Consider the following 26,644-nt stretch of genomic DNA (forward strand, 5'->3'; position numbering starts at 1 on the left):
TTATTTATTTACTTAACTAATTTATTTTATTTATTTATTTATTTAATTATTTAAGAGTTTCTGCACTCTTCTGTCCTTAGGGCAAGGGATTATATAGGCACTTTATTCTGTTTTAAAGTCATTTTAAATAGTTACTTTCAGTGTGGTTACACTTCCAACTGGATAGTTAGGGTTTGTTTGTTTTTTGACATTGCTTTTGGTTTATAAATATGTAAACTGTCAAGTCGAATCGATATTGCAAGAACATTCAGAGGAGTAAAGCTTCCACCCCTTTCCCTGGCAGTTTGTTCTTTACCCAGAGGTAACCATTTCTAAAGTGAATTAGAAAGCTGGCCCTCAATTCCTTGTACAGTTGCTTAGTATCACAGTGCAGATGTATCACTATAACTTCAAACAGGGACTGGCTGATGGGCATCTGGGTGTTTTCAGCCTTTTGCTGTTACACTACTGGGCCAACTTGACAAGGAAGATGTCCAAGTGCACACCTGTGGTAAGCATGTTAAGATGAGATTTGGTGGGAGTAGTAGAAAAACTCGAAAAGAACAGTGGCTTCAACAGAATTGTTTATTTTTCTCGAACATAAAAGGCAGGCAGAGCAGGGCAGCACAGGGCAGCGCTGATGTGATGGTTCAGGGACACTAGGTCCTAAGGGACCCAGACTCCTTAAGCACACTGAATGCTCGGCTTCCATGCTTCGTGGTCCAGGGTGGCTGTTGTGGCAATAGCTGTCACAACCACATTGTAGCCAGGAGATAGGATAGGATGAAGAGCATGCCCTCAATCTTTACACCTTCAGAAGAACCATTCTTCTATTCTCCACCTGTGCTGTGAGGGATTCTGTACCTGGGAGCCTGCTACAGCTAGTACGATCTCCTTTGCACTGTTATCTTCACTATGGAAAGCTACTGTACACCCAGTGGGATGTCGTCTCTTATCGGTGTTCCTTCTGCTCCCATGGAGAGGGGCAGGGTGCATCCACACCTATGGTACCTCCTCTTAACCTCTGGGGAGCTCCTTGACATCCAAACTTTTCTAGGCCATGGACAGCTCATTTCTACCTAGAATCAGTTCTTTAGCTGTTCTTCACCCACATTTTCAAACACCTGATGTTTCTTACAATAAGTGCTCTAACTTACCAATGGCTCCTCCAACTGCCATGAACCATAACCTTAAATGTCTCCTAAACCAAGCCCATAACCTCCCCTGCACCCCTTAAACCTACGGCTCCCACCTATTTTCTTGACTTAATTAATAGAATGACCTTCATCCAGTAGAGAACCTCAGTTGGTCGCCAGCCCACCCTTTAACTCCAGCCCAAATACAAATACAAAGAGCCAAATACCTTGGAGTTGTTATTCTTTGTTTTAATTTGGGCTCTTGGGGGCTCCTCGTTGCCTGTAATTCAGGCTCCCCAGCACTCTTTCAGTTCAATCATTTCTGCAGGTCTGTTTTGCTTTGTGTGCGACCATTCCTGCCTGCTGTCTGAGGTGACTTCCTAAAAAACAAAAGTTCGGCACAACTATTAACACTGGTTTTACCTTTTTGGGTGGGGAGTGGGAGAAAGGGTTGGTTTAGGATGACAAGAACCTCTATTTCTGAAATGTTGAGATTCTTTTTTTTAAAACAAAGTGTATTTTTGTATGATCAAAAAAATTAAATAAATAATAGGGCTCCCTTGGTGGCTCAGTGGAAAAGAATGCACTGGCCAATGCAGAAGACATGGGTTTGATCCCTGGGTGGGGTAGATCCCACATGCAACTAACTAAGCCTGTGCACAACTATTGAGCCTATGCTCCAGAGCTCAGGAGCTGAGAATACTGCACCCACACACCACAACTACTGAAGCCCGCATGCTATAGAGCCCATGCTCTGCAACGAGAGGCACTGAAGTAAGAAGCCCACACATTGCAATAAAGAGTAGTCCCTGCTCGTTGCAACTAGAGAAAGCCCACGCAGGAAGACCCAGCAGAGCCAAAAATAAATTTAAAAAAATATATTTTTAAAACTAATAAAGTGGATAAATCAAGAACACTGCTCTCTGATTTCCTTGTCTTCAAGATACATCCCAAACTTCATTTGGTACTCACCAACAATGGGCTCCTGATGCGAAGAACCAACTCATTGAAAAAGACCCTGATGCTGGCAAAGATTGAAGGTGGGAGGAGGAGGAGAAGGGGGCTACAGAGGACGAGATGGTTGGATGGCATCACCGACACAATGGACATGACTTTGAGTAAGCTCCGGGAGTTGGTGATGGACAGGGAAGCCTGGTGTGCTGCAGTCCATGGGGTCGAAAAGAGTTGGACACGACTGAGCAACTGAACAATGGGCTCTCATCTCATCTGACAGTACTGGATTTCCCTGTTCCCACAAATGGCTCTTTCCCCACCTGCCAGGTCACAGAGCTTACAGGACCCCTTCCTCCCCATACATTAAGACCCCATTCAAGTACATCATCTCCATGGCCCCTTCCATCTTCTCTGCCTAGGTGTTCTCAGAGTTGACTATTTAAGACTGAAAACCACTAAGAGCATTCTGATCACAAACAGATTTGATACAAGGAACCTTTGGGAGGGCTGGAGGAATGTGTCAAGGATGACACCAGAATCACTGGATTTAAGAACTAGTCTATTGAGGTTGTCATTCAGGCACTACCACAATCATTACTGCATCTCATTACTCACAAAGCTAAAGACTCATTGTTGACAGGCTGAATCACTCCAACTGTCCAGCATGTCTCCTTAACCTTAATAATAATCAGCAGCCTGTAGAGCAGGAACACACCTCTCCCCCACTCTGCCTTCCAAACCTAACCACAATTCAGAATTCTAGCTGTAAGAGAGTCTAGTAATATTCAGGTGTCTAGCCTCTGCAATGAAGAAAGGAATTAAAAGATGCAGGATGGAAACTGAGTGCCAACTGATAGTACCCAACAGGAATACTGCTGTAAGAAGAGCAGAGTGGTCATAACTAGAAGCCTTGTCTATTGGGCCAAGCAGGTTTGGACTTGATGCTAAAACGTAACAGAAAAACATGAGGTCTGGAGGGACAAGTGACATAGTAAAAGTCCTGTTTCTGAAAAAATATTCCTAAAGATAAAGGATTAGCCATGATGAAGCTTCTGTAGTCCAGCAAGGTCAAAGGCAATGTAAAAGTTTTCTAGGCCATCAGAGATTAGGTAGAGAAGGATCTGAGAACCATCAAAATAGAACTTCAAATTGTCTTCTGAGTCTCACTTCTCTGAAATCTTCTAGTCTGTTTCAGTTCATAGAGACTATAACCTGGCCTAAAGTTATCTATAGGGAACTGACCATCAACAACACTTTAAAAAAAATTTGTTTTAGGAAAATACATAGGAACACAAGGTACTTCCATTTTCTCCTTTCCTCAACAGGTTTATTGCCTTTTAAGAAAATTTTTGTAAAATATAAATACAAAGGCAGAGAATTTACTTACAAAGTTAAAACACAGGTTTCATACATAAACACACACTTCAGAAAATTTTAGTTTTATGTACAATTTCAAGCAACCTCAACATATTATGTTAGTTTTCAATATTTTACAGGGTACAGAAAAAAATAGCTCAAAGTCTTCTTTAAATAAGAGCATAAAATGTTTAAACATATAAACAATCCGGTTTGATGCGTGAAAACTAATTTCACAGCTTTTAAATTAGGATATAAAAGTTTCATACAATTAGTTGTTGTGTGTGGATATGGTTTGAATTTATATTACATACTACTGGATCACATCCAATAGCATTGACCTGGCCCGAGCAGGTACACTGTAAACAAAACATAAAATTACAACATCGCCAAGTGCCTTCCCCGAATTCAACCCCCCAAACCAACCACACGGTTCTGACCCACACTCTCAACAGTTACGGCCTCTGTCATGGGAGCTTTACATGAAAGTAAGTCAAAGTGTGGAGCTCCTTTTCCTTGTTTTGTTTTTTTTTTCTCCTTAAAAAAGAAAAGAAACAAATGTTCCGAGTAAAAACAAACATATCCCAAAGCATGTGTGCACTGAAAAGTAAAGAAACATTTTTAACAACTTCATAAAAACTGACTTAAAAGTTTAAAAAGAAAAAAACTTATTTCTGAGTCCTTCCGACTGGAGTCATGTCTCTTATATAAAGAAGAGATATTTTCATATGTAATAGTGTCCCTTCTTTACAGAAATAGTCGTATTATGACACATATGCACAAGGATAAACACTATGACACACTGTACACGGCGGGCCCCGGCGAGCTCACCAGCAGTCGTCTGAGCCCATGTCGCTGGGGTGGAGCCACTCCATGGATGAGCCCAGCAGAGTCTGAAGCTCGTTCGTGAACTCCACCAGATCCAAGAGCTCCTTGCTTTCAGGGTTAAAGGCTTCTAGGTCTTTGGGGCAAGAGAATAAAAGGCTTGCTGACACTTGGCGGTAGAATTCAGCCTCTGCAATGGTGACAATTTCCACGTTTGGGAAATTGCAGCGAAATATGCGGGAGGACATTTTCAATTTCTTGAGCACGTCGGAAAGCAACAGCCAGTTCCGAGGCCTGTGCCAGAGAAAGGACAGTGGTTTTGAGTTTCTGGCAAAATTAAAAGCTCTTCCAACTATGAACTACCTGTCTCCCAGTGGTAACAAGAACTAGTTATTTCTGCCTTGATTACTTCACTCACTCCACTTCTACTAAGATCTACTTCTAGTGGGGAACTCTGGACCCATCTGCATGTATTAAGAGACCATCTAGGACAGATGAGCCGATTTAGACCTAAGTGGGAGCAGCACTCATGAATGAGCCTTGTCACAAGCTGCCCCAGCACCTCTGGAACTGGTGGACACATCCCAGGCAAAGGCTTGGTCCCTCAGTTCCAGCCACAACTCAGGTCACCCTGTCCAAGTGAATCTCCACCCACCCATCCCCACCCCTCCCCAACCCGCTCTAGTCACGAGGGAAAACTAGTCTGTTTGCGAACCCAAGGCAGATGGCAAGCACCTCTGTGATCTCTCCTCTCTTCTGACCCTCATGGACAGAGCATGAGAAAACAGGCAAGGTCGCCTGTCTTTCCTTTCCCATACCTCCAACCTGCCCCTTAATGTTGTTGGGAGTGAGGCTTTCTCCAAGGAAGGGGATACCATCTTTCCCTGCTGTCCCTTACCACGCTTCATGAGCTCTATTCCTAAGACACTGTTGGCATGAGGACAGACGGACAGACACATTCCCAGGCTCACAGTCCAAGGAGGATGCTACGTCAGCAGAGCAATGTCTCCTGACGTGTTCACTCTGGAGGATTGGGTATAGGGTCACAGTGGCCTGACCAATGGGTGCAAGACTCGATCTGACCCAGTCCAAGGATGCAGAAGATCCCAGGTGTCACATACAGCTTTCCCTAATCTTACACAAGGAAAGGCTACATCTGTGTCGTCCAGTGGACCTTGTGTGCCTTGGAAGGCCCCTACAGTGGTCCTTTGTGGGGGGCTCCCACGGAGGATTCTTTCCCCAAGACTGTAGCGACTGAAACTGTGAGCAATTCCAGCCACTGGCTCTTGTGTCCTTTGGGCTCTGGAGTGTATTCCGATGAGGGTGGTTTGCTGGGATCCCCCACCCCACTCCACCCCTTTCCTGGCAAAGTTCTACTGCAGTATGTGAAGTCGGTGGACACTTGGTGAGGAATTCACCCACCCTCCACCCCCCGCCCCTCATCTGCTGCTTCTCAACCTCATGGCGGGCATGCTCACCCTTGAGCGACGGACACTTGGATATTATAACACGGCAAGAGGGGGCTTTCTGAGAATTCGAATTCAAACACGTCGCTGCAGTTGTCATCATCATTGTCCTTGTCCTCTGGTCCGGGGGGGTTTGCTAAAACGTCATAACCACTTTCATCATCTGGTTCTAAGGGAGGGCAAACGAGAGAGAGGGATCAGTTAAGCCAGAACAAGATTCCAGCTGTTCTCCAAACAGAAAGTCAGCCCTGCTCATGGCACCCGCCCCAAGCCTTCATCCACCCTAGAGAGAAAAGTTCTGTAACTCATGCACGTCCTCCCCGCCCAACTGAAACGAACAAGGCTGCTCACCACACACAGAGCTGCCATAGAAATCCCAAGAGGCACCACTGTTGCTATTGTTATTGCTGCTGCTGTCATCATCATCGCGACCCTGCAGGTCGTTTAAATAATCTGGAGAGAGGGAGGGAAACAACGTTAACACCTGCTGGCGAGAGGCAAATGCTGGTGGAGGTCGGGAGAGTCTCACGCTGGGGCTGGCAGGTTATCTCCAGACAAGCCCCTCTGCACACGCCTCCAGGTATCTAACTAAAAGCTGCACATGCATCTACCCGCGTTCCCGAGTGACAGTCCGCCTCATCGCCCCTGCCTGCCAAACGAAAGCTAGGCCTGGCCAGCTCAGAATTTTCCAGCCATCCCATGCAACACCCAAGTATGTATCTGTTTGACAGACTAATGTTATGCCAACTTTCCCAGTAAGGAAAAAGGAGGAGGGGTGGGGGTGGGGGAAACCTGGCCCACCTAGATTCCTGAACCAGACCATTTCGTGATCTCTGTCATACCTGTTAAGAACTTTTCCATAAGTTCGCTGTGGGTCATTTTCATGACAGTTCTACCTGAGTAGGTCGCCAGGGTGGGGTCAGCACCATAGGAGAGGAGCAAGCGGACAATTTCCAAATGATCATTCTCAACGGCATCGTGGAGAGGCCTAAGAGAGGTACGGGGGATTGATTATACCAGTGGACATGATGTTTGCCTCTAACGACACAAAGGCAAAATGGAGTGTGTATGGTCAAGCCGCTGTTTCACCAAGGAGGGCAGTGTATAGTCACTGCCGTTCCACATGGGGAAACTGAGGCACTGTGACTGGCCCACTGTCAAATGATGAATCACTCTATTATTATTTCTACACTTAACCCTTTATAGGACAGATGAAGAGACTATCTCAGGCCTAATTCTCGAATGCAAATCTCTCTTAATCCACTTAATCCTAAGGAGGAACTCAGGCTATGATGAAAACTTTCCCAATGAACTTAAATAGTGACAGACTGTAAGAAGATAACTTATGGGGAGGAAAAATTCCAACATCACGGAAGTCAACATGACAAGCAATTATTTACACCATTTAAGGAAAAAAGATTGCCGCTTCTAAAAGAAACTAGGGGCAAAGTAGAACCTCTCCTGAAACCAACTTGGAGATCAATGATCAACCCTCTGGCTCAGAAGCAGTCGGCAGGCAGGGTGAGTTCTCAGGAGGGTACAGAGTCCTTCCTGTGTCTACTGGGACTGGGAACATGGCCCACAGTCCCATCTGGAAAGAATGCTTTTTGGAAACCATGAACCACCAAATACATTTCAGTTTTGCTCATTTTATGACTGTCAGGAAAGCCCTAGTGCCCCGCCTCCTGGTAGCATCCCAGGCACAACCCGGAAGATGCTTGGGCTGACTCAGACCTGGGCCTCTGGCCAATAAACCAAGGTCAAGGACAGAGTGCGGGCCGGGGGTGTGGGTGACCACGGCAGATGCTCTGGAGCCTCTGGCCCCTGGCCCTATCTGTACTCCAGGGACTGACTGTCAATGCACGTGTACTTTAAATATGGTGATTGAACAGATGCTGGTAAAGAATCTGGGGTCGTAAAAGGCAACACCCCTGATTATCCGTGCAGGTTCAACATTTTCAGGGATTTCTATCCATGAGAGCATCACTAAGTTTTAAAGTTCTATGTAAATTTGCCAGAAAGATGTTTGATTCCATCAGTGTGCTTACATGGTGCTCACACTCCATCTTTCCTCCTGGGGTTCCTTCCCCACCACTCACCTGGTCCCATCCTGGGCACTGCAGTTGACATCAGCGCCATATTCAAGGAGGTGTCGTACAATATTGAGCCACCCCCTTGCACAAGCTTCATGCAGGGCACAGTAACCCGCGTTGTCTCGATGGTTCACATCACAAATTTTATTCTCCAGGCAGTACAAGACTACTTCCTGTGGGAAGAAGGTAGGGGATGCCATCAGACCACTACACAGTGAACCTTCCAAGGGTAGCCTTTCCATAGCTTCCATAGCTTTCCAAAGCAGTACCCACTTTCAAAGGCATATATCCTTGGATCTAACAGCTCACTGAAGTGTGGTGGGCGTCCTGGTGAGGGGGCAAAAGCTTATGGGAAGGGCTTGGAGATGCAGACAGCGTTGTCTAGGGCTCTGCTGCCCCAGTGGCCTGGCCCCTGGCAAGCTGCCCTTGAACTTCTCCCAAGCTTCCACAGGGCTGCTGAGAGGATGTATTCAGATAGCCATGAAACCCCTCAGCCCAGGGGCTGGCATGGCCCATACAGAGGTGCCACAGTTGCTAACATCTTAGATGACACAAGGCCAAGTATAGACCATTCTCCCTTGACTGGTCCGTTCCGTCGATGGCAATAGTTGACAACACACATTTAAGCATTGATGACTGATGCTTAAAGAGAACTGAAATCCACTGAAGAACATCCCTCACGTTAGAGAAGGAGGGACAGACACCCAGGTCAGCCACATCCTCACACCCCCAGTGAAGACCCCAAATCAGAACCTGGGCCTCAAATACTATCTGTATGTTCAATAGAATCAAACAGAAGCTTTCTCTATCCATCCTCCAGGAATGACACAAAATGCTCCAAATAACCCCACCCTCTATTCTGCCTCATTCTACCCCACAAACTACACATTTCAAGAAGCAAATAAAACAAGTCTACCCTTCCCCCCTTCCCTGAAGGTGTTCTGTGTCAAGAGTATGCGTTAGAATCACTGTTATTAATCTTACTTCTTTGGCGTGTTAAAATATTAATATGAACCGCTCCCAGTTAGCAGAGTGGTAATTTATTCAATGTTTTATTACCTTGATTAAGAAAGTTTTCAAACACATCGAAAGCACTTGCCACCAGAAAACACATTATACTTGTTTTCTTCCAAGTCATGCCCAGCAGAGAGCTGTCAGGTTCTGAGAGCCCGGGGTAGGCAGTGTGTGCAGACAGCCCAATGCACAGTCCACTTTGTAAAGGGGGATGGGATGGGGTCAGAGCAGGACTCCTTGTGACAACTCTTAAGTAACTCATCTGTGAAACCTACAACAGGGTCCATTCCAGCCACTTGTAGACGTAAGATGGGTTCTGTAAAACCTTTTATGACCTTCAAAGGACATGCCAATCAAAGGTGACCACTCACTTCTGAGTGAACTTGTAAGTTCCGTTTGCTTAGTCCATGAACCTAATGGGGCATGTTGGTAAACCTGGCCATTGGTGAGGTTAATGTGGCAGCTCCCTTCCAAAACAAGGGGGAAAAGGGAAAAGGCAAGCCCATGAAGGTGTTTCTTCGTTCAGATCCCAACCTGCCCAAAATCCCACAATGCTTGGGCTCCCGGGCCACCTATCCTAAGCCCTGGTATCCAGGATACCACATGAAGCTGCTACTCCCTTAGCAGGCCCTCAGTAGCCAGACTCAAGTGGACGGCCGCAAGCTAATGGAGCTGCATGCCCCCATCAGAGAGACGCCCCGTCACGTGGCTCCAGATCAGGTCTGAACGCCACCAACTGTTGTGTACAGTTCAGTTTACCCCAGGTCCTGGCGGCCTGCCTGGGTCCTACCAACCAGAGGTTTATATGCTCTGACAATCATGGCCTTCACCTGGAAACCTTTATTGCTACCAGGGCCAATTCAAGGGGACCTAGAAATGAAAGGCCATCAAAGCTGACAGGTAAGTCAAATCTCTGTTCCTAGAGGACATCAGCAAAGGCAGCAGGAGCCCCATGGCCCAGTCTGACCTAACTCAACCGCGCTGATGCTGCTATTTACACAGTGCTTCTCGTTGCCCCAGATAAGGACATCTTCCGTCATCCCATGGGAACCCAGGAGATGTCAGGAAAGGAAGGTAGTACTATCCTCATTGAACACTTAAGAGAAATTGAGGCCCAAAGAAATTAAACCCCAAGTTCAATTAACATGAAGTACTAGACCTATAATTCAAGTCTTTGGTATCTGGTTGGCTGGCAAGATTCAAAAGGCCCAAGGGATGCAATCTAGCCATGATGAGCATCCCACAGGCCATCTCTATTGGGGTCAGTGGGCTAACCACACTCTCCTAGCTGGGAGGGAGTTGGTCTCTAAACGGATGGCAACTGCTGTTACCAACAGAGAGAAAGGTGACAAGGTCAGGCAAGTCTGTCTGCCTAACACATCTTTTGGTTTATTTTCTCTGCTAGAAATGGGAGTGTTTGAAGGCAGCCCACCCATTTCCAAACAAAATCGAACTGTTTTTGTTGGACAACTCTCTGTTAAGCGGCTATAAGCTGAACGCCATTAACCGCAAAATGTAACCATAAAGGCCATAAACCCGACATTGTTAATTAATTAAATGCCTCATTAACTTTTTTAAAAACATGATTTATTCAATTCATAGAAAATTTAACCATTACCACTAAACGCACACGCATGGGGTTGCACGTTGGCATTTTAGCCTAAGAGGCAGAAGCCTTTTTCTGGAGAGGGAAAGGTTTGAGGTCTCTGGCCATGCAAGTGATCTACTGAAAGCAGATCTGAAGCCAGAGCGTGTTTCTAAACTTCCAGAACCAGATCATTATGACATAAAGCTCAGATCGCCTTTTTACTGCACATGATATAAGCAGAAAATCACCAACAATGAATGGTGAAGACAAAGCTTCAGGAAAACCCTCCCCAAGTGCATTCAAAGCACACCCTTATTTGGTTAAGTAAACTATCCCTCAATGTTAAAAGGTTTAAATTGTCAAATCTCCCAACTGGGCCATCATCCCAACATTTAAAATTCTGCCGAGAGAAATCCCAGAAAGTTGGATAAAAAAGTTGAAAACGTTCATCTATAAGTCACAATGATCAGTATCAAAACTGATGATAATCAGTGGATAACCTAACGTGTTGAAATGTACATTTGAAGAAAACCAAGTCTGACCACAAATATTCCCATGGCCTCCTGTGCAATCGAAGGCCAGGTAGGCTACAAAAAAGTATGGATCAAGTGCCCGTTGGTCCAGACCTCAGAGTCACCAAACCAAAATGGAAACTTTCTTAAAGGACCAACAAGGGTCTTTTGAAGTCTCTGGTCCCAAAGGGAGGCTGGTGGAAATGATGCCAAGTAGGCTCCCTACCCCACCCCCCATCCCAGGAGTTTATGTTCTCAACCATAACTAGTACTGAGCAAACACTTGGCACGTGGGGCCTAGCTTAGCACTATGTGCAATAGACACTCTGTCCTCTTAGGTGCTGCTATTCTCTGCTCTTGGGAAAACCACTTGGGTGCTCCTTGGACTTCATCTTAAAGTAACTGTGTGAACCACCAGAAAGTTCTCTCTAGTTAATGGAGAGGTCTCCGAAAGACATGTAGATATAAACAACAGCACATTCAACCCCTGAACTAAGCACAGGTGCTTCTAACTTCCCACCCACAGTCATGCCTTGGGGGGCTGAGGTGGGCATATCTCAAAAGGCTTAGGGCATTATGGACAAGGGAACAGGGGTTCCACAGAGCTGGCTTGGGGTGTGGGAGCTGGGGGTGGGGGATCCAGGGCTCCCGGCCGCAAGGATCCTGCCACCCCAGTGCTAGTCCACACCTCCACGTGCTCAGCCTGCTGAGCTGCATTTTATTATGACCATTCAACTCCCAGAGGGCTGATGCCAGCTTGAAAAAATGCCTCTGCCCTGTGGGCTATTACATCACAATTGCAGCTGACAAGTGCGGTGGGGAAGGGGCACAGGGCGGAAGGAGTCATCTATCTCACAGAGGTTCTAAACTGTTAAAAGGGCAATTCCAATGTGCGCCAGTCTTGGTGAGGAGCGTGGTGGGGGGAGGGTGGGCTGTGGAGCCAGACTGTAGACTGCTACCTATACCAGTATCAGTTAACCCCTCTGAAGCTCAGTCTCCTCATGCAGAAGTGGGCTAGTCCTAGCTACTGCCACGTGAAGATGCCTCCCTTACAAGGGTGAAGGGAGTTACTGTGGATCACACAGGCTTAGAAAGATATCAGTTATCTTTCTATCTACATTGCTCTGGCAGTAGAAGCTATGGTCGTCATCAGCTGTGCTGGGTTTGGGTTGGGACACAGTGGTTCTGAAGGATCAAACCCCCTCTACCATCAGCCCCGGGCTCCGGTACCCTCTCAAAGAAACCCTTCAGGTCTGCCCCATCACCACCCCTACTCTGCACAGACATTTCCCGCTGTTACTCCATGGTTGGGGTGGGGGGTGGCGGCGGCATCACTCTGCCTCCAAACGGCACAGCAGCCAAAAGTAGAGTTAATAACTTCTCTCCCCCTTGCTAATCAGAATCCAAAAGGGCTCATTAAAATTCCCCTAGTCGCCAAGCCCTGGGTTAGGTCAGATTTTATATCAGAGATAAGTGAGCCAGACTGGAAGATGCCAAAGCAGTCTACCTGCCTGAACATGAAGCAAACATCACAGAAGCCTTTCTTTTCACACCGCGACTGAACAAGCCACGAAAGAGCCCGCAGCGTGGGGTGGGGGGCCGCGGGGCTAACGCAAACATCCTGCTGGAACACCCAGCCCCGCCCCCCACGTGGAGGAGAGCTGGGCTCTGAGATCCTGCCCCCGCCCCCGCCCCCGCCAATGGGACCCCCACCCCCAGAGCAGCAGCCGGTATCCAGCGCACCTAGGAGGATGCTCACCTCGTAGCCCAGCCGGGCAGCCCGCTGCAGGAGCGTCTCGCCTGCGTTCTTATTGACAATAAGCCTCCGCGCTTCTGGTGGCATCGGGCGGGACTGGGTGGCCTCTGGCGGAGAGCTTGCGAGGGGCAACTGTGACGTATGCGAAACTGGTAGCAGTGGCTGCAGACGGTCCAGGGGCTTCTGGTCTTGCTTGGCCGGTGGCAGATCATAGTCAGAACTGGGCTCAGGCCGCTTTCGGAACCTCCGGACGGTCACCTACCAAGAAAGCGGGCAGCGCACACATTGTGGGATGTCCTTCCACCATAGCGCTTTCCCCCCTCCTCTTCTGTTTGGGGGTGGGGCTAGAGGAAGAAGGAGTTGCGTTTTTTACTAGCCGGAAACTTTAGCACCACCCAGGAGACAGGCCACCTAGGACAGGGCAGACATTTTGGGGGAGGGCGTTCAGGAAAAGGAAACCTTTGTGCCCAGAAGCGGAGAAGCGGGCAGGCGGGATGTGCTGGCACGACCCGGGGAGGGGGGGATGTGCTGGGGGCGAGAGGTACCTTGCCGTCGGCATTCTCCACGTAGTAGTCCCCCGGCAGTGGCAAGCTGCGCCTGGGCTCCTGTGGGATCAAATGTTTGGTTTTGCACAGTCGCTTCCCGGATGGTTTCTCGCTGTTGTCGGGGTATCTCTGCAGCAGGGAGGCAGCCTGACAATCCTCCTCTTCGTCCGTGCACAGCACATCTGTCTTCTGGCTTTCTTTAATTTTCTGCTGTTTGGCAGGCAGCCTCGAGCCTGCCGTACAGCTTGGCTGACTCTGCTTTCTGCCGGTTAAATTGGTAGATGAAAAGCTCCTTATGGGTGGAGAGCCGGAGAACACAGGCAAGCCTAAATCCGGAGGGGGCGGGCAGGCGGGTGGGAGGCAGGGGGTGGGGAGAGAAAAAGCAGGCGTTACACAGTTGTAGCCGGTGCGGAAAGAAAAGCCCATTGTTACCACTGATCACTGGAGCGGCTTCAGTTTTTAAAGATATACCAATTATGTTTTCAAAGCATTAATATTTTAATTATCCCACATTCAAACGCCAAATGGCAAGTTGTTTCAAAGGGCCGGGACGAGGGGGGCAGAAACCAGCCCTTCCTGCTCTCCAGCCCCCACCCATGGGGGGCCTTGGGTGCTTGGAACTTGAAGACTGCGGACTGCCTGAGCCTGGAGGGAGGGGTCCCCAGGGCCTCCCTTCCTTGCCCAGCCATGAGCCGGGTGAGGAGTAGCCCAGGAAATGGAGCTCCCTCCTCACAGTGTATTCCAGAAGGAAGTGTGGAGGCTGAAAGGACCTCATGGAGAGAACTCCCTGCCTGCCACATGCTAGTCTGTCAACTTGGATAGAGCTCAGGTCCCCTCCAGGGCCCTTTCCCACAGAGAGCAGGTGACCCATCCTCCAAGACACCCCTCCCCCCCGCCCCCGCCCAGCCCCCGGTGCATACCTTGTTCATTGTCACTGGATTTGAGGGACTCTTCCGACCACGTTCTGTTGCCTTTGGCTTCTGCCCTTTTCCTGCCAGGCTTCTCTTCGGAGATGTTATTGCCCTGGGCAGCAACCTCAGGCTGAGCTGCCTGGGTCACTTCCTTCCTGCCCTGCCGGCCAGGTTTGCTCTCTGCTGCCGACACCTGCTGCTCCCACTGTTCTCTAAGGTGCAGCAAGTGGCGTTGCTTTTTGGGATGGAGCCCTGTTAATTCAATGCACACCTTCAGGTTGGTCAGCTCACTATAATGTGGGTCTTCTAAGTGGTTAGTGTTTGTCATTTCCCTCTCAGGCCAGTCATCTAATGGAGAAATAACTACAAATTAATCAAAAAGCCCCCTGGGGCGGGGAACAAACTGTCTTATACATCACTGTCTAGGGGTGGGGGAGGGGAAGGGTGTGGTCACTGTGGAGCTTGTCACCAAGTCTCGGGAGGGGGAGCCTATTTGTCTTTGGTCATCTTTGGGCTCCTATACCTGGCTTGGGACAGGGGAGGTGTGAGTGGCTTGCCCCAGGGCTCCAAGGTGGGACTGGAACCTTCCACTGCTCCACCCCAGGACTTTACTTCCCCTGGGTGCCTTGTGGGGCCGGAAGCTGAGCCAAGCTCACCTTTGGAGACCCGTTTTCGCTTGGCTTTCAGCAGCGGGTCCTCAGGGAGCTCTTCCACAGTGGTCTCAGTGTGGCTGCTGTCCCCCGAGACCTTTCGCTTTCTGTCCACCTGGAGGGTGGGGCTGTGTGGCATGTCTGGGGCGGCCTGGTCGGCAGAGGGATCGCTCACCGGCTGCCGGTCCAGGAAATATTTCTCCACAGAATCATCTTTGTCCTCTGAGGCTTCAAAGGGGTCATGTTTGCTTCCGGCACTATAATCGCCTGGGGGGTGGGTGGGGAGAATGGGGGAAGGAAGGAACAAAGGTTACCAGAGGCAGGCAGGGTTGGGGAGCAGGCGGGACCCCTACGCCCGAGGTAATCTGCTACCAATAGACCCTCCTTTGGAGACTGGGGGCCTCCCGTCCTGGAAGCACAAGACCCTCAGAAAGACCATGTCCCAAAGGAAGGGCAGCTGAAGACACTCTGCCCAGAAAATGAGGGGTGTGGGACACTCACTACTGCCCTCCACGTTCATAGTTGAGGTCGGAGAGAATCAAGATGAGGCATCCGTGTTACTCTTCTATAAGTACATGAGAGAACTGCCTGCCTGCCACCTCCCAGTTGGTCAACTTTGGTGGCCCTCAGGTCCCCTCCAGGACCTTGTGCAACTGTGGGTAGGTGAGCCCCCAGCAAGCTTTTAAGCCAGAGCTGAGCTACCCATCTCCATGGAAACAGCTGAGGTCATTATTTTGAAATAAAGGTTGATGTAATAAAGACCAAATGTCCCCCAAATGCCACATGCACAGGACAGGACCAATGTTCACTTGGGTCAGCAGGGGCGAGGATGAAGAGGACAGGGCAAGAATGGTGGGAGGCTGGGAGACCAAGGGAGGAGGAAGCCTGGCAAAGCCAAAGGCAAGGCTTCCTGTTGTGTGTACAAGGGTGAAGGGCAGTTTCAAAGAACTCAACCAGATCACTACAAGTCCCTGTGTCCTAGTTCCACAACCATTGGGGGAAAAGCATTTCACTGCCCCAGGTGGGGGGGGGGGCGCCAGGCCTGGTGGCTGCTCCTACACTAGTCAGCCCCCTGGCACTCCTCCATGTTCCAAAGACGAGACTCCACCCCCTTCACTGGGGGCTGAACTGCTCACACCCCAGCCCTGCCTGCTTCAGCTCCCTCCACTCAACCTAGCACCACTTAGGGCTTTCTTCCAATCATCCCAGCCTCACATCACTCCTCACTTTTGCTCCAGCCAAAGAACAGTTTGGTTGCATTGCTGATTGTATTTTTTCCTAGCACACAAATAATTCCATAATGACTGCTGTGATGTTAAGGTGTTCCCCTAAGATGACCCTGACCATCACTGGGGGGGGGGGGGGGGGGGGCGGGGCGGGTAGTATGACTTTGGTATTTCCGTTAACACCCAAGCTAAGTTCCTTGAGCCCACCTTTCTAGATGAAATCATAGACACACTCTTCATGTGCTGCTCCCAGATAACACTCTCCCTTCTGCCCAGCTGGCTAGCCCCCTAATCAACCTCTCTTGCGGGGGCATTCTCAGCATTTAATGGCAGTCAGCTGTGGGGACAAATTTCACCCTGGCCTTGGCTAGCCTGGCCTGTGTTCTCAATGCTGGAACTCATTGATCTTTTCTCCAAGGGCATCCCAAGGTGGGACAGATCCCCGTCTACTCTTGCCAAGGAATGGTGGAATCACCTCAACTGCTTGGGTCTCCTGTCATGGCAGCAGGAAAAATCCCAGACTCCTGGCCTATGCTCCAGGGGGATATAGTCCAGATCACTGAGGGCTTGGGAAGAGGGTACGCTGCAACTCTCATTTTGGCTGCTCCGTGACCCTCTGAACCACTCTGGCAGGAACAGCGCCTCTTTACAACTCGGCCCCCTTCAGTTGTAAAGTGGGAATGTTACTGCAAGCCTCCTCCTGTGGGTGGGCTTCATAAACACAGGGAAAGGCTGGAAAAATTCCTTTAACCAAAAGATGCCAAGACTTTCAGAGCAGCTTGAATTTCGGGTCTGAAATGTATGCTGTCTTAAGAGGTGAGCCCTCCTGGTTATACCACTGGACTTCTCTGGTCCAATCAGCCTTTTCTAAAAGCCTCATGGAAGGGGACCCATGGAGAAGTGTAATGGCTACTTATGAACCCCCCATGTCCAATTTTAAAGTTCATTCAAAGTGAGTTCTCCACCCCCCCCAACTTTAGCTAGGAAAGATGTTTCCAACTTAGTGGTTTGGAAGGAGAGGTAACTGGGTGATGTCAGCGAATGCTGTCAGTGTGGGGCCCTGCCCATCTGAGATGTCCCCAATCACATGAAGAAGCTGTCTACTCTCAGTGTTTCTGATTCCACTTCCACCTATTTACATTTTAACTCTGTATCTGTAACAGTCTCAATTCATCTAGGGAGGCATCTGGCTCAGGGAGAAGGTTTTCCATCTAAGTTTTCACCCTCAAGGCCAGCTACCTTCGTTAACAGTGAAATTACTTAATATCTTTGGCTACAAAAGGCCAGTATTTCTTGTCCATAGAAAACCACCTGGGGGATTATGATGACAGTTTCTCAGGTGTGGGCAGGCAGTGACTGTGGAAGCTCTTCCCTCTGTTCCTGGAAGAGTAAGTGCACCCCAATGAGTCAGACCCTTCCTGGGGGTTCTTCTAGGCTTCCCATCTGGTAAAAGCTGCCTGGGTGTAGAGGGCACCCCTTCACCCACCAGGACCAGGAGCGTGCCACACATGTGCCCGCCATACCCACTCAGCTAGGGAGGGCGCTCCTGCACCTGGACCTTCCCAGTGGTCCTTGTCCCCAGGGGCCCCATGGTATAATGTCTGTGGTTCCTCACCCTGGACTATTAATCAGGAAATTTCCACTGCTCAAGTCAGGGCTCACCGAAATCATCCCTCCACGCACATCACTCAGTTGCTTTCTTCCTCATTAGGTGAGAGGATCTTTTCCCAAACAGGTCCAACCACTCTTCCCCCAACTCCTGAGTCTTTCAGGGCAAAGATCTCAATTCTTCTCAGTTAAGCACCGCCCCCCACCCCCAGACCTTATGCTAGTGTGACCTTACCCAGGCCAATAATAACCCTGAAGAACCCTGAAGGACACCCACCCCGACTGGCCAAGATACCCATGGCTACCACCTATGGGGGAGAGACACTTGTATCACCTGGAGCTTCTCAATCACTGTTCTAACCACAGAACTACACAGGACCCACAGGACTACCCTTGAGGGTAAAGGAGATGGGGAGATAGATACATGGGGATCCCAGCCATCAGGCTTTGCCATCACTGCTACTTTTTGGCACTCCTAAAAGCGGGAAGCCATGGGCCCTGGGTCACCTAGTCTAAGCAGGTGTGAACATGGCTGTATTGTTTGAGGTTTAACACTTGCTCCCTGCAGTGTGGTCATATGACTCACAACACATATATCCCATAATTTATCATGGTTGTGCCATAGCATCACCTCAGAGAAACATCACCATAGCAACATTTACAAGTCACCGTGGCAACAAAGCACCCTCACCATTGTTGAGCCATGCCCAGTGAGGCCTAAACAAGGTGGGAGGGTTCTGAGATGTCGGAGGGCTCCCCACGATTGAAATCCCCTTCTCTACAGCTTAAATATAGCACCGCCAGTAAAGGCTAACCTTGTTAAAACTTACACCCTCCACAGAGGGAGCCTAGGGAATCTCTGTTTCAAATTAAAGTAGTTTACAAATGTGCAGATGCTCATCTGGAAGAGAAGTTCCCTGAGCTAAGAAGTTTCATGAAGCCCCTTGAGTGAGGTTTCCTCCAGTTTCTGGCCAGGCACTGCTACCGAGCAGGTCTTAGGTCTGTCCCAGCCAAGTGGTTGGCAAAGGAGTCGGTCATTTCAAGTTCGAGAAGGAAGGGGCCAATGCCTCCCTATCCCACCCCATTTTCAAATGTCACTGAGGGTTCCTAGTAAAAATGAACTTCCCAGTTTGAGGAACCTCCAAACTCATTTGGTGAACTTCCGCAATAAAACGGAACTCAGCCACCCCTGCGATCATAAAGAACAGTGATCATAATAAATGAAAATCCTGGCCATTGTTATTTTCAAGTTAATTCACTTTTTTTTGAATGAGCCACTTGCAAGCCCCACCATCTTAGAAGCACCTGGTCACTCTTCGGGGAGGGGCTACCTCAGGAGGGGGAAGGCAGAGGCGTCTGGACCTCTTGTGACCCCAGCCCACCCCAAATCCCCATCCCGGCTCCCAGGTGCTCACTCTGCGGCTCTCAACCACACTGACACCCATGAGAAGGACCCTCTGAGCCAGCATGGGCTCAAGATATGATGGTTTAAGGACAGGAAGGCCCATTAATTTCCAGTTGAATGAACTGAACACCTGCTGTGCTGTGGATTCGGAGGCGGCAGTAAGGACAACGGCTCCTTTAATTAGGTGAGCCTTCTCAACCAACTACAAACCATAAGTCTCCAGAAGGCAAACGGAGCTCCTCACTTTCCCCAACCCTCCTCCTGCCCTCCCATGGTGGCAGTGATTCAGTGACTCACTGGACCATGTCCTGGGTGCTCCAGGAAGAGACTCATGCCCTGAGCTTGGAAGGGGTAGTGGGGGGGTGGGGGGTTGGTGAGGCGGCTTTCCAAATCAACCGGGGCTCAGGCCCTGCTCCCCACCAGCCTTGTCTTGAGGCTCAGCAGGCAAGACAGGGAAGGACACGTTAACTTCTCTGGGAAGAAGGCTGGAGTGAAGCCACTGAGATGTGAGGGGCAGTGGCCACCCTGCGTCTGGCCATGTTGTTGGAAAAAAGGGCAAGAAGACTCGAGGCCAGCTAACTTCCTGCTCCCTTCCTCCAGCCTCCCTCACCATACCCCCAGAACAGGCAGACCCCGCCACCGCCCCCCCCACCCCCCCACCCCCCCGCCGCCCTCCGCGCCCAAGAAGCAGCCTTCTAGGAGACCATGCAGAACAAGCCGGTCCTGGTGTGGCTCACCCAGAATCCTGGCCTGGAGATTCATGGCTGGCAAGGATGGCTAGACAGACCCGTTCTCTGAGCAGCCGCCACCCAGACGTCGGGTCATCGGAAGCATATTGCTTCCTCTCAACTCCCTCAGCGCCGGGAGCTGAATCACCCCGTTCCCACCCACAACATCCAAGGACCCAGACCTCCCAAATGTGCCCACCATCCCCAATTGTCCTGTCTCAGGAGGATTTTCCACCCACCCTGTCCTTGATGTTCACCTCAATGCCCTCATTCACCATCACTGGTGAGGTCTCTGGGGTCTGGAGTGGGCTGCAGGCCCCAAGCATGCACACTGAAGAAAACACGGAAAGACCTCCACCGGCTGCCAACATAACTCCTGAGCTCAGGAAGTCGAGAACACATCCCACAGTCAACCCCAGTGGAGGAGCAGTGGTTGGGACAGCAGAGTGACTCAAGGCATGCCCTAGCTTTCTCTCCAATTCTGCCTCCATAACATAAGATGCCCCCTGTCTGGTGGGGTGTGATAAACACCCCCCTTGTTCATCCCATGCCCTCGGAGTGTGCTCTCAACTCCTAATGGCTGCAAACAAACCTGCCACAGAAAATAACTATGCTCATCTTGCTGGTGCCTTCATCAGCCCTCATCCCATTTTAGCGAAACTTCTGCTTTCGGAGGGAAAATACAAGGACGCTCCATTTCCTACCAGAGGAGACCATCACTATGGAAGGTCTGGCTCTGGCTGCAAATGTCATTCATCCCACTGCTACCAAAAACCCATACCCCTACATGCTATAAAATATTTGCTGCGCTTGAGGTCTTACATTGCCATTCCTCTGCTCTATTGTATTACCCTGTTATTAACTATGGGACCAGTGTTTCTCTGGAAAAGGAGACACATCCCAGGAAACAATGTCTCATATGTGCCTCATGTATCAAACAGCCAAATCGCCCTGTTCTCACCAACATGGTACCACCCACAAGCCGCCAGGGTTCACTTACATCTCTCACTGTCGTTCTGGTCAGCAACGGCCTCCTCCAGGGTGACCGACTTTGGCTTTTTGTCCTGACTTCCTTTCAACCTTTCCCAGTCAGTGGGGCTGAATTTGCACACCTCGGAGTCCTTGGTTGGGGGGTGGCCACCTTCTCGCTCTTTCATCTCCAACTCTGAGAAGCGCATCATTGCACGCTAGGAAGAGAATGGAGATGGAAAAAAAAAAAAACAACACACCTTACCATCAAAGCTATTTCATTGGCCTTACCTTAAAGGAAAGTATTTTCCAAGAAAAGTTTGCCCAAAACCAACCACACTTTATGATACAATTTAGATACTTTAAAAGTTAATGATACAAATATAAGAGTGTCTATATGTTAAGCAGTCACACATTCTTTATTCATAAAGCCATATGTGTGTAGAGATGTATGCGGTGTGTATGTATAGCCATACATACACTGTGGCATAGAGACAGACATTCTCTTTCGAAGGTAAATAAAACAAAACAGAAACACAATGCAAAGAAAGCAAAACAAAAACACAACAGAAAAGAAAACAAATGCACAATGAATAAAGACGACCATGGCCCACAAACTTCCCTTTGTATATTTGGAAATGAAATTTAACTCAAAAGGTTTATGTAAGATTCTAGTAATAAAAATTTGAAGAACTGACCTCACAGTAAGCAGCGGGTAGACATAAAATACTGTCCTCTTGTAATCCTTCCATCTATGTAATTAAAATGGGCACTCAATGGATCATTTAGATAACTTCATCCATTTTTATAAGCATAAACCAATCTTTTTCTTAACATTGCAAAACAATTTGGCTTTATTTAGCTTTTAATTAAAAGTAAAATATCTTAAGGAAATTCCTAGACAACATCTATCATTCACTAGCAAGTTAAATACATACTCTATCCCTTTAATCGAGGTTTTTGTTGTTTTTTCCTTTTTTTGGTGAAAGAAAAACTGCACAAATCTCACAGACATGCGGCGGCTACACACCTCCACCAAGTATCACGTAAGGCATTCTAAGCAGTGCTGTTAGGTTTATTTGTTAACGTACAGTAAAGTAACGGCAGAGAAATCAAAGCAATTGATACGTCAATGTCATGCAGTATCTTAGACATCCTTTAAAACTTCCGTTATCAGCATTCAAGTGGAGTTTGCTTAAAATCCACAAGAATCCACTTATGTTCCCTTACTGGATACATTTCAAAAAATTATATTATCATAAACTTCATTAATCAAATCTGCCCGGTGTCCTGCTCTCTAGTACCCCCGCCCCCTTCCTTTTCGAACATTAAAAAAAAATAAACAAAACAAAAAAAAAAACTGACAACTGGTCAGGCTCTTGCAATTTGGGTGGGGGGCTCACCTGCAATGCCCGCTGCTCCCGGCTGAGCTGACTGGAATCGGCATACAGTTCGGTAGTGACGCACTTGAACCGGTCACCCACGTAACCAGCGGAGTTGGCGATTCTCTTTGCCAGCTTAGATGGCTTTGGTTTCAGAACTTTGCCATCGGTTGATTCTGCCTCATCGGCTCCATCTTTGGTATAGGTGGGGGTGGCGTCCATGCTCGGTGGGGCACCGCCCACGCAAAATGGTTTGGGTTCCTCTTGGGTTTTCCCAAAAGTGACCGCGGGGCCATCGCTCCCCGGGGTCGGCTCCAGGAACGGAGTGGAGACTGGCATTGCCAGGTTCTCCTTGTTGGTTCCCGCTGGAACATTCTCCTTGCTTAAGTTGAAAACCGACTGGCCCGGAGCCTGTTTGAAAGCATAGGCTTCGTGGAAGTCACTGATGCGCCCCAGCTCGTCTCTGAGGGAGATGAAATCCCGGTGGGGCTGCAGGGCCGGCTCAGCCGGGGGTTTGCTGGGCTCAGCGCTCTGGCTGACACTCTCAGCTGTGAAGCTGGGTTTGGACGTGTTGGCTTCAGTTTTCGCATCGGGCTCTTCCCGGAGGAGGTCTACATAGACAAGCTTGTCACTCTTGACGACGGTCTTCCCTTGATTCCAGCTAGGGCTGGGCTTGAGGTTCTTGTCCGTGGGGACTTCTGGATGTAGCTTGGTGCCACTAGCTTCGAGTACCTCGGAAAACCGGTTTCGGAGGCTCGGGTCCTCGTAGCGGGCCCTCTCATGGGACCGGGACCTCCTCTCCGCTTTCTCCTCTTTAGTGATCTCGATGGGTGTGTGAGGTATCAACATGGGATGCACCATGCCCAACCCCAGCGCGTCCTGGTAGGTCATGAACTCTGGCCGGCCCGTGGGCAGCCCGTAGGGCAGTCCAGGCTTTGGGGCGAGGTGCCCAGGAAAGAGACTGCCGCTGGGCAACAACACCGGGTGAGGGTAGACGGGGCCTTTGCCATGCAAAGAGAGGGGACTTATGGCAATGCCCTCGGGTGCTGGGTAAGGGAGGTAACTCCTGGGGTAGGGAATTGGTGGGGACCTGAACGCCTCATTTGGAGAGAGAAATATTGAGCTTGGTGGGAGGCCGTTCTCATTTGCTTTGAAGCTTGGCTCTGGGTTGCTGGCTTTGGCGCCCTTGCTGCCGGTGCTGCCGCTGTGCTTGGCAGGCGTGGTCGGGGGCTGGCCCACGTGCTGGATGACGGACGGTGTGGTGTCCACAGAGGCCCTGCTGGTCTTGCTGCCATCGGCAGTGGCGTTTGGGGCTGGAGATGCAGAGGCCGGGCGGCCGGCGCTGGACACTGAGCCAGACACGTTAGTGACCACGGTGTCGGTGGCACCCATGCGGGGACACGAAGAACTGCGCTGCTGTGGGAGGGCCCAGTCCAAGGCCTTGTTCTTCAGCGGCAGGCCTTTGCCACTGTTCTCTTCGTTAGGACTTGGCCCAGGCACCACCCAGGACGAGGGAGCCGTGCTAATGATCTCAGATCTATAGATAGCACAGCCATTTCCTGGAGGAGATAGTGTTTCTTTCGGAATCTCACTTCCGGAGAGCACTAGGCCACTTCCAGCTCTGCTGTGAACCAGGACCGTGGGTGCCATCTTCTTCATGTGGTCAGCTTTGGAAGCGTCTACATCCACCACTTTAGAAGACAAGTCTAGTGGCTTATCGGTGACGTCTTTGGTAACCGTCTGCTTCTCCAACAGAGGAGGTGAGCTGCCATCCTTTCTGTCCTGACCCGCTGTTTTCCGAGTGTGCCCAGGAACTGGCTGGGCGCTTTCGGCTCCCTCTGGAGCCTTTGGATACTTGCTGCTGCAGAGCCTGGCCGCGGGAAACTCACTGCTGACCGTCATGTATGGCTTTGACAGGGTGACAGAAGGTGAGGTGGAGATCCGGGCATAGTGCTTGTGGAATTCAGAGTAGGTGTCTGCAGCAGGCTGGGAGGGAAGGTGGACTCGGGGTGAAGGCCGAGGCGAGGGGGGCAGCAGGAGAGCAGTGTCGCCCGGCAGGCCGCTGGTGACCGCCTTGGCGGAGGGCACCCTAGGCTGTTTGCTGTTCTGGATGTGGGGGTATGAGTGAGAATCAACTGGGTTCCCAGGACTGACACCCATCTTCCAGGGCAGGTTTTTGTCTGTGCAGTGGACCAGAGGCGGGATGGCCGGAGAGGCGGAAGGCGTCGAGAGCCTCATGGGGGAAGCCAGGGACGATGGGATGTGGGGACTGACGTAGTGAGGTGGCGGCAGGTAGAGAAATCGCTCCCCGTTGGTGCAGACTGGCGAATACAGCGGCTGGGCCAGGCCGTACGACTGCTGAGGTAGCAAGGCCTTGTACATGTTTAGGGAATACTTATTTGGCGAGTCAAGGAAAGGGTAGATGGCTGGCGTGGCCCCCTCCATGTAGGGATTGACCCAGGGCAGCCGCAGGTAACTAGCACCATTGATGTTGAGCGGGCTCTGTTTGTCGCTGGCAGGCCTATCTAAGCCCAGAGTTTCTGCCGTGGGGACAGCACTTTTTTGTATTCCTGGTGGTGTTTTGTATATAGCACTGAAGCCATTTGGGGGCTTTCCAGAGACAGCGGAGGCCTCCACCGTCTCGGGTGTATTCGGTTTGAACTGCATCTCTGGGTTTCTTTCAGAAGAAAACCCCAGACCGCCTAGAGTGGTTGTGGCGGCCTCCCGCCCTTTCTCTGAGCCCAGTCCACACAAGCTAGAATAGACGATGTTTCCGGGGACACGCAGTCCTTCCCGGATCAGGCCAGTGCGGTCCATGCTCAGCGCTGCCAGGCCATCAATCCGATGGGCCGTGGTTGCGTCCACCTTCACACAAGAAGAATATGGGTGTTACCGAGGATGTGCCTCCAAAGCAGCCCATCCCAAAGAGAAACCGCACACTAGCTCAGCAGGATATCAGCCTCAAGATCTGGGTGGAAGGGGTTAAAAAAGCAAGGCTTCACAAGGTCTGTGGCCCCCTCCCCCCTGATCCAGCACCCTCCTCTGCCTGCCTTCTCACCTTTGTCCGACTAGTATCCTGGAAGCACGTAAAATGATCCCTTTAGACTTGAGGCCCCTGCATTAATTCAGTCATCTATTAACTCTGGAAAATCCACCTTCTCAGCAAAAATTCTTCGCTGTAACTAAGGTGGTACCAACTCCACTGCTCTCAGCACCGACCTTGTGGGGTACAGATCTCGGACTCGCCCTCCCTGGGTCTGGTCAGGATGGGGTGGGGTGATGTTCACTGGGGCTTTCCCAGATGTGGGGAGGCATTATTTAACATAACAAAAAAACCCCCCCAATCTTTCAGGGGGACAGAAAGGAACAGAAGACTTGAGCTGTCTCATTTCAAAATCAATAAAGAGGCCATGGGTCAAACTGCAGTTGTGTCTTTCGACTCCTTCTCCCTTGTGTCTGAAGACGGCTCTGTTTCATATTTTACTAGGAAGGTAAACCCTCAGGGTCTACTTGGAGGCTAGAAATTTCTCCATCTGGGAGCGCCGGTGGGGCACATAGCTTATCAAAGAAAAGGTGGTACGGACCCCACCAGTCACCAGGGTACGAGGGCATAAATGTCAAGCACGGCCAAGAAAGCAAGCCAGGAAGAAAATGGGTGAAGCCTTGTCCCACTGCCTAGGCTTTCTCCAGCAGCCCCCCAAAGGCCCTTTAATGGTATGCAAATGAATGCATGATTGATTACAGATCACTGATACTCAGATAGCACATCAACAGAAGCCATTAATCTCTTACCACGTTGTGGTTCAAGGGATTTTCTTCCCTTAGTTCCAGTCTGGCCTTTGAAGCGTCACCATCATTAACGGGAATTTTCCTATTTAAAAGGATACACCAACTTCGTGAAAGCATTCCTCACTTAATCTTTCATAGATTACCCCGGAACAGGCCAGTTTCTAGAAACTCTATTTTCCCAACTACCCTTAAAATAAAACCAAAAAAAAAATTCCTCCCCCATGGCCCATATTGAAAGTTGTCCCCAAATGGTGATTCAATGGGACTGGGAAAAAACCAAGGCAGGGCAAAGGAACGGGGATGTGAAATCACAAATACGTCCCTGAGTTGGGTAAGGTAGAAATTCTGCACAATCACGTCTCCCTCACGATTGTTTCTCCACGCAGGCTGGGCCCTGCAGTCCGAACAGACCCTTATAAGCTCCACCTGAGGACAGGCGTGTGGGTACAACGGCCAAAGCCAAAGGGGCAGACCTGGAGGCTAAAGTCTATGGGCCAGTCATGTCAACCATTTCTGTGTTACCCAGGAAGACAGGTTCTCAAAACTTTTCACCAAACAAAGTTAGGCACCATGTCCTACGAAACTGGTTTCCATGGTGATAATGAAGTCATATTTGACAGCCTATATCAAAATGATGGGGGATACACACAAATATACAAATGTTAGCCGCTCCAGGCTCCAGAGGAAGAGGCCACACATCTGTGCCAGGCTGTTGCGGCTGCCCTGAGACTTGTTATCAGAGAGCATCGATA

At 49.8% G+C, this 26,644-nt stretch overlaps 1 protein-coding gene across 6 annotated transcripts in view; it reads right to left on the reverse strand.

Moving 5' to 3' along the window:
- Window positions 1–3,369: 3,369 nt before the first annotated feature.
- BCOR (BCL6 corepressor) overlaps window positions 3,370–26,644 on the reverse strand; it is an 86,185-nt gene continuing 62,910 nt past the window's right edge. For 3 of the 6 annotated variants that reach the window (XM_065915580.1, XM_065915579.1, XM_065915581.1), the window contains exons 3-15: window positions 25,896–25,974; window positions 22,125–24,968; window positions 21,420–21,473; window positions 20,753–20,939; window positions 14,792–15,052; window positions 14,145–14,483; window positions 13,225–13,550; window positions 12,683–12,937; window positions 7,816–7,982; window positions 6,559–6,704; window positions 6,068–6,169; window positions 5,729–5,885; window positions 3,370–4,544 (exon numbers count right to left, since the gene is read on the reverse strand). In XM_065915580.1, coding sequence (XP_065771652.1) covers window positions 4,253–4,544; window positions 5,729–5,885; window positions 6,068–6,169; window positions 6,559–6,704; window positions 7,816–7,982; window positions 12,683–12,937; window positions 13,225–13,550; window positions 14,145–14,483; window positions 14,792–15,052; window positions 20,753–20,939; window positions 21,420–21,473; window positions 22,125–24,968; window positions 25,896–25,974 — 5,209 coding nt within the window. In that variant the 3' untranslated portion in view covers window positions 3,370–4,252. The remainder of the gene's footprint in view (window positions 4,545–5,728; window positions 5,886–6,067; window positions 6,170–6,558; window positions 6,705–7,815; window positions 7,983–12,682; window positions 12,938–13,224; window positions 13,551–14,144; window positions 14,484–14,791; window positions 15,053–20,752; window positions 20,940–21,419; window positions 21,474–22,124; window positions 24,969–25,895; window positions 25,975–26,644) is intronic. The other 3 variants (XM_065915583.1, XM_065915584.1, XM_065915582.1) reach the window with 3 other exon arrangements.

The sequence above is a fragment of the Muntiacus reevesi genome, chromosome X (genome assembly GCF_963930625.1).
Source record: "Muntiacus reevesi chromosome X, mMunRee1.1, whole genome shotgun sequence".
Classification (NCBI taxonomy): Eukaryota; Metazoa; Chordata; class Mammalia; order Artiodactyla; family Cervidae; genus Muntiacus; species Muntiacus reevesi.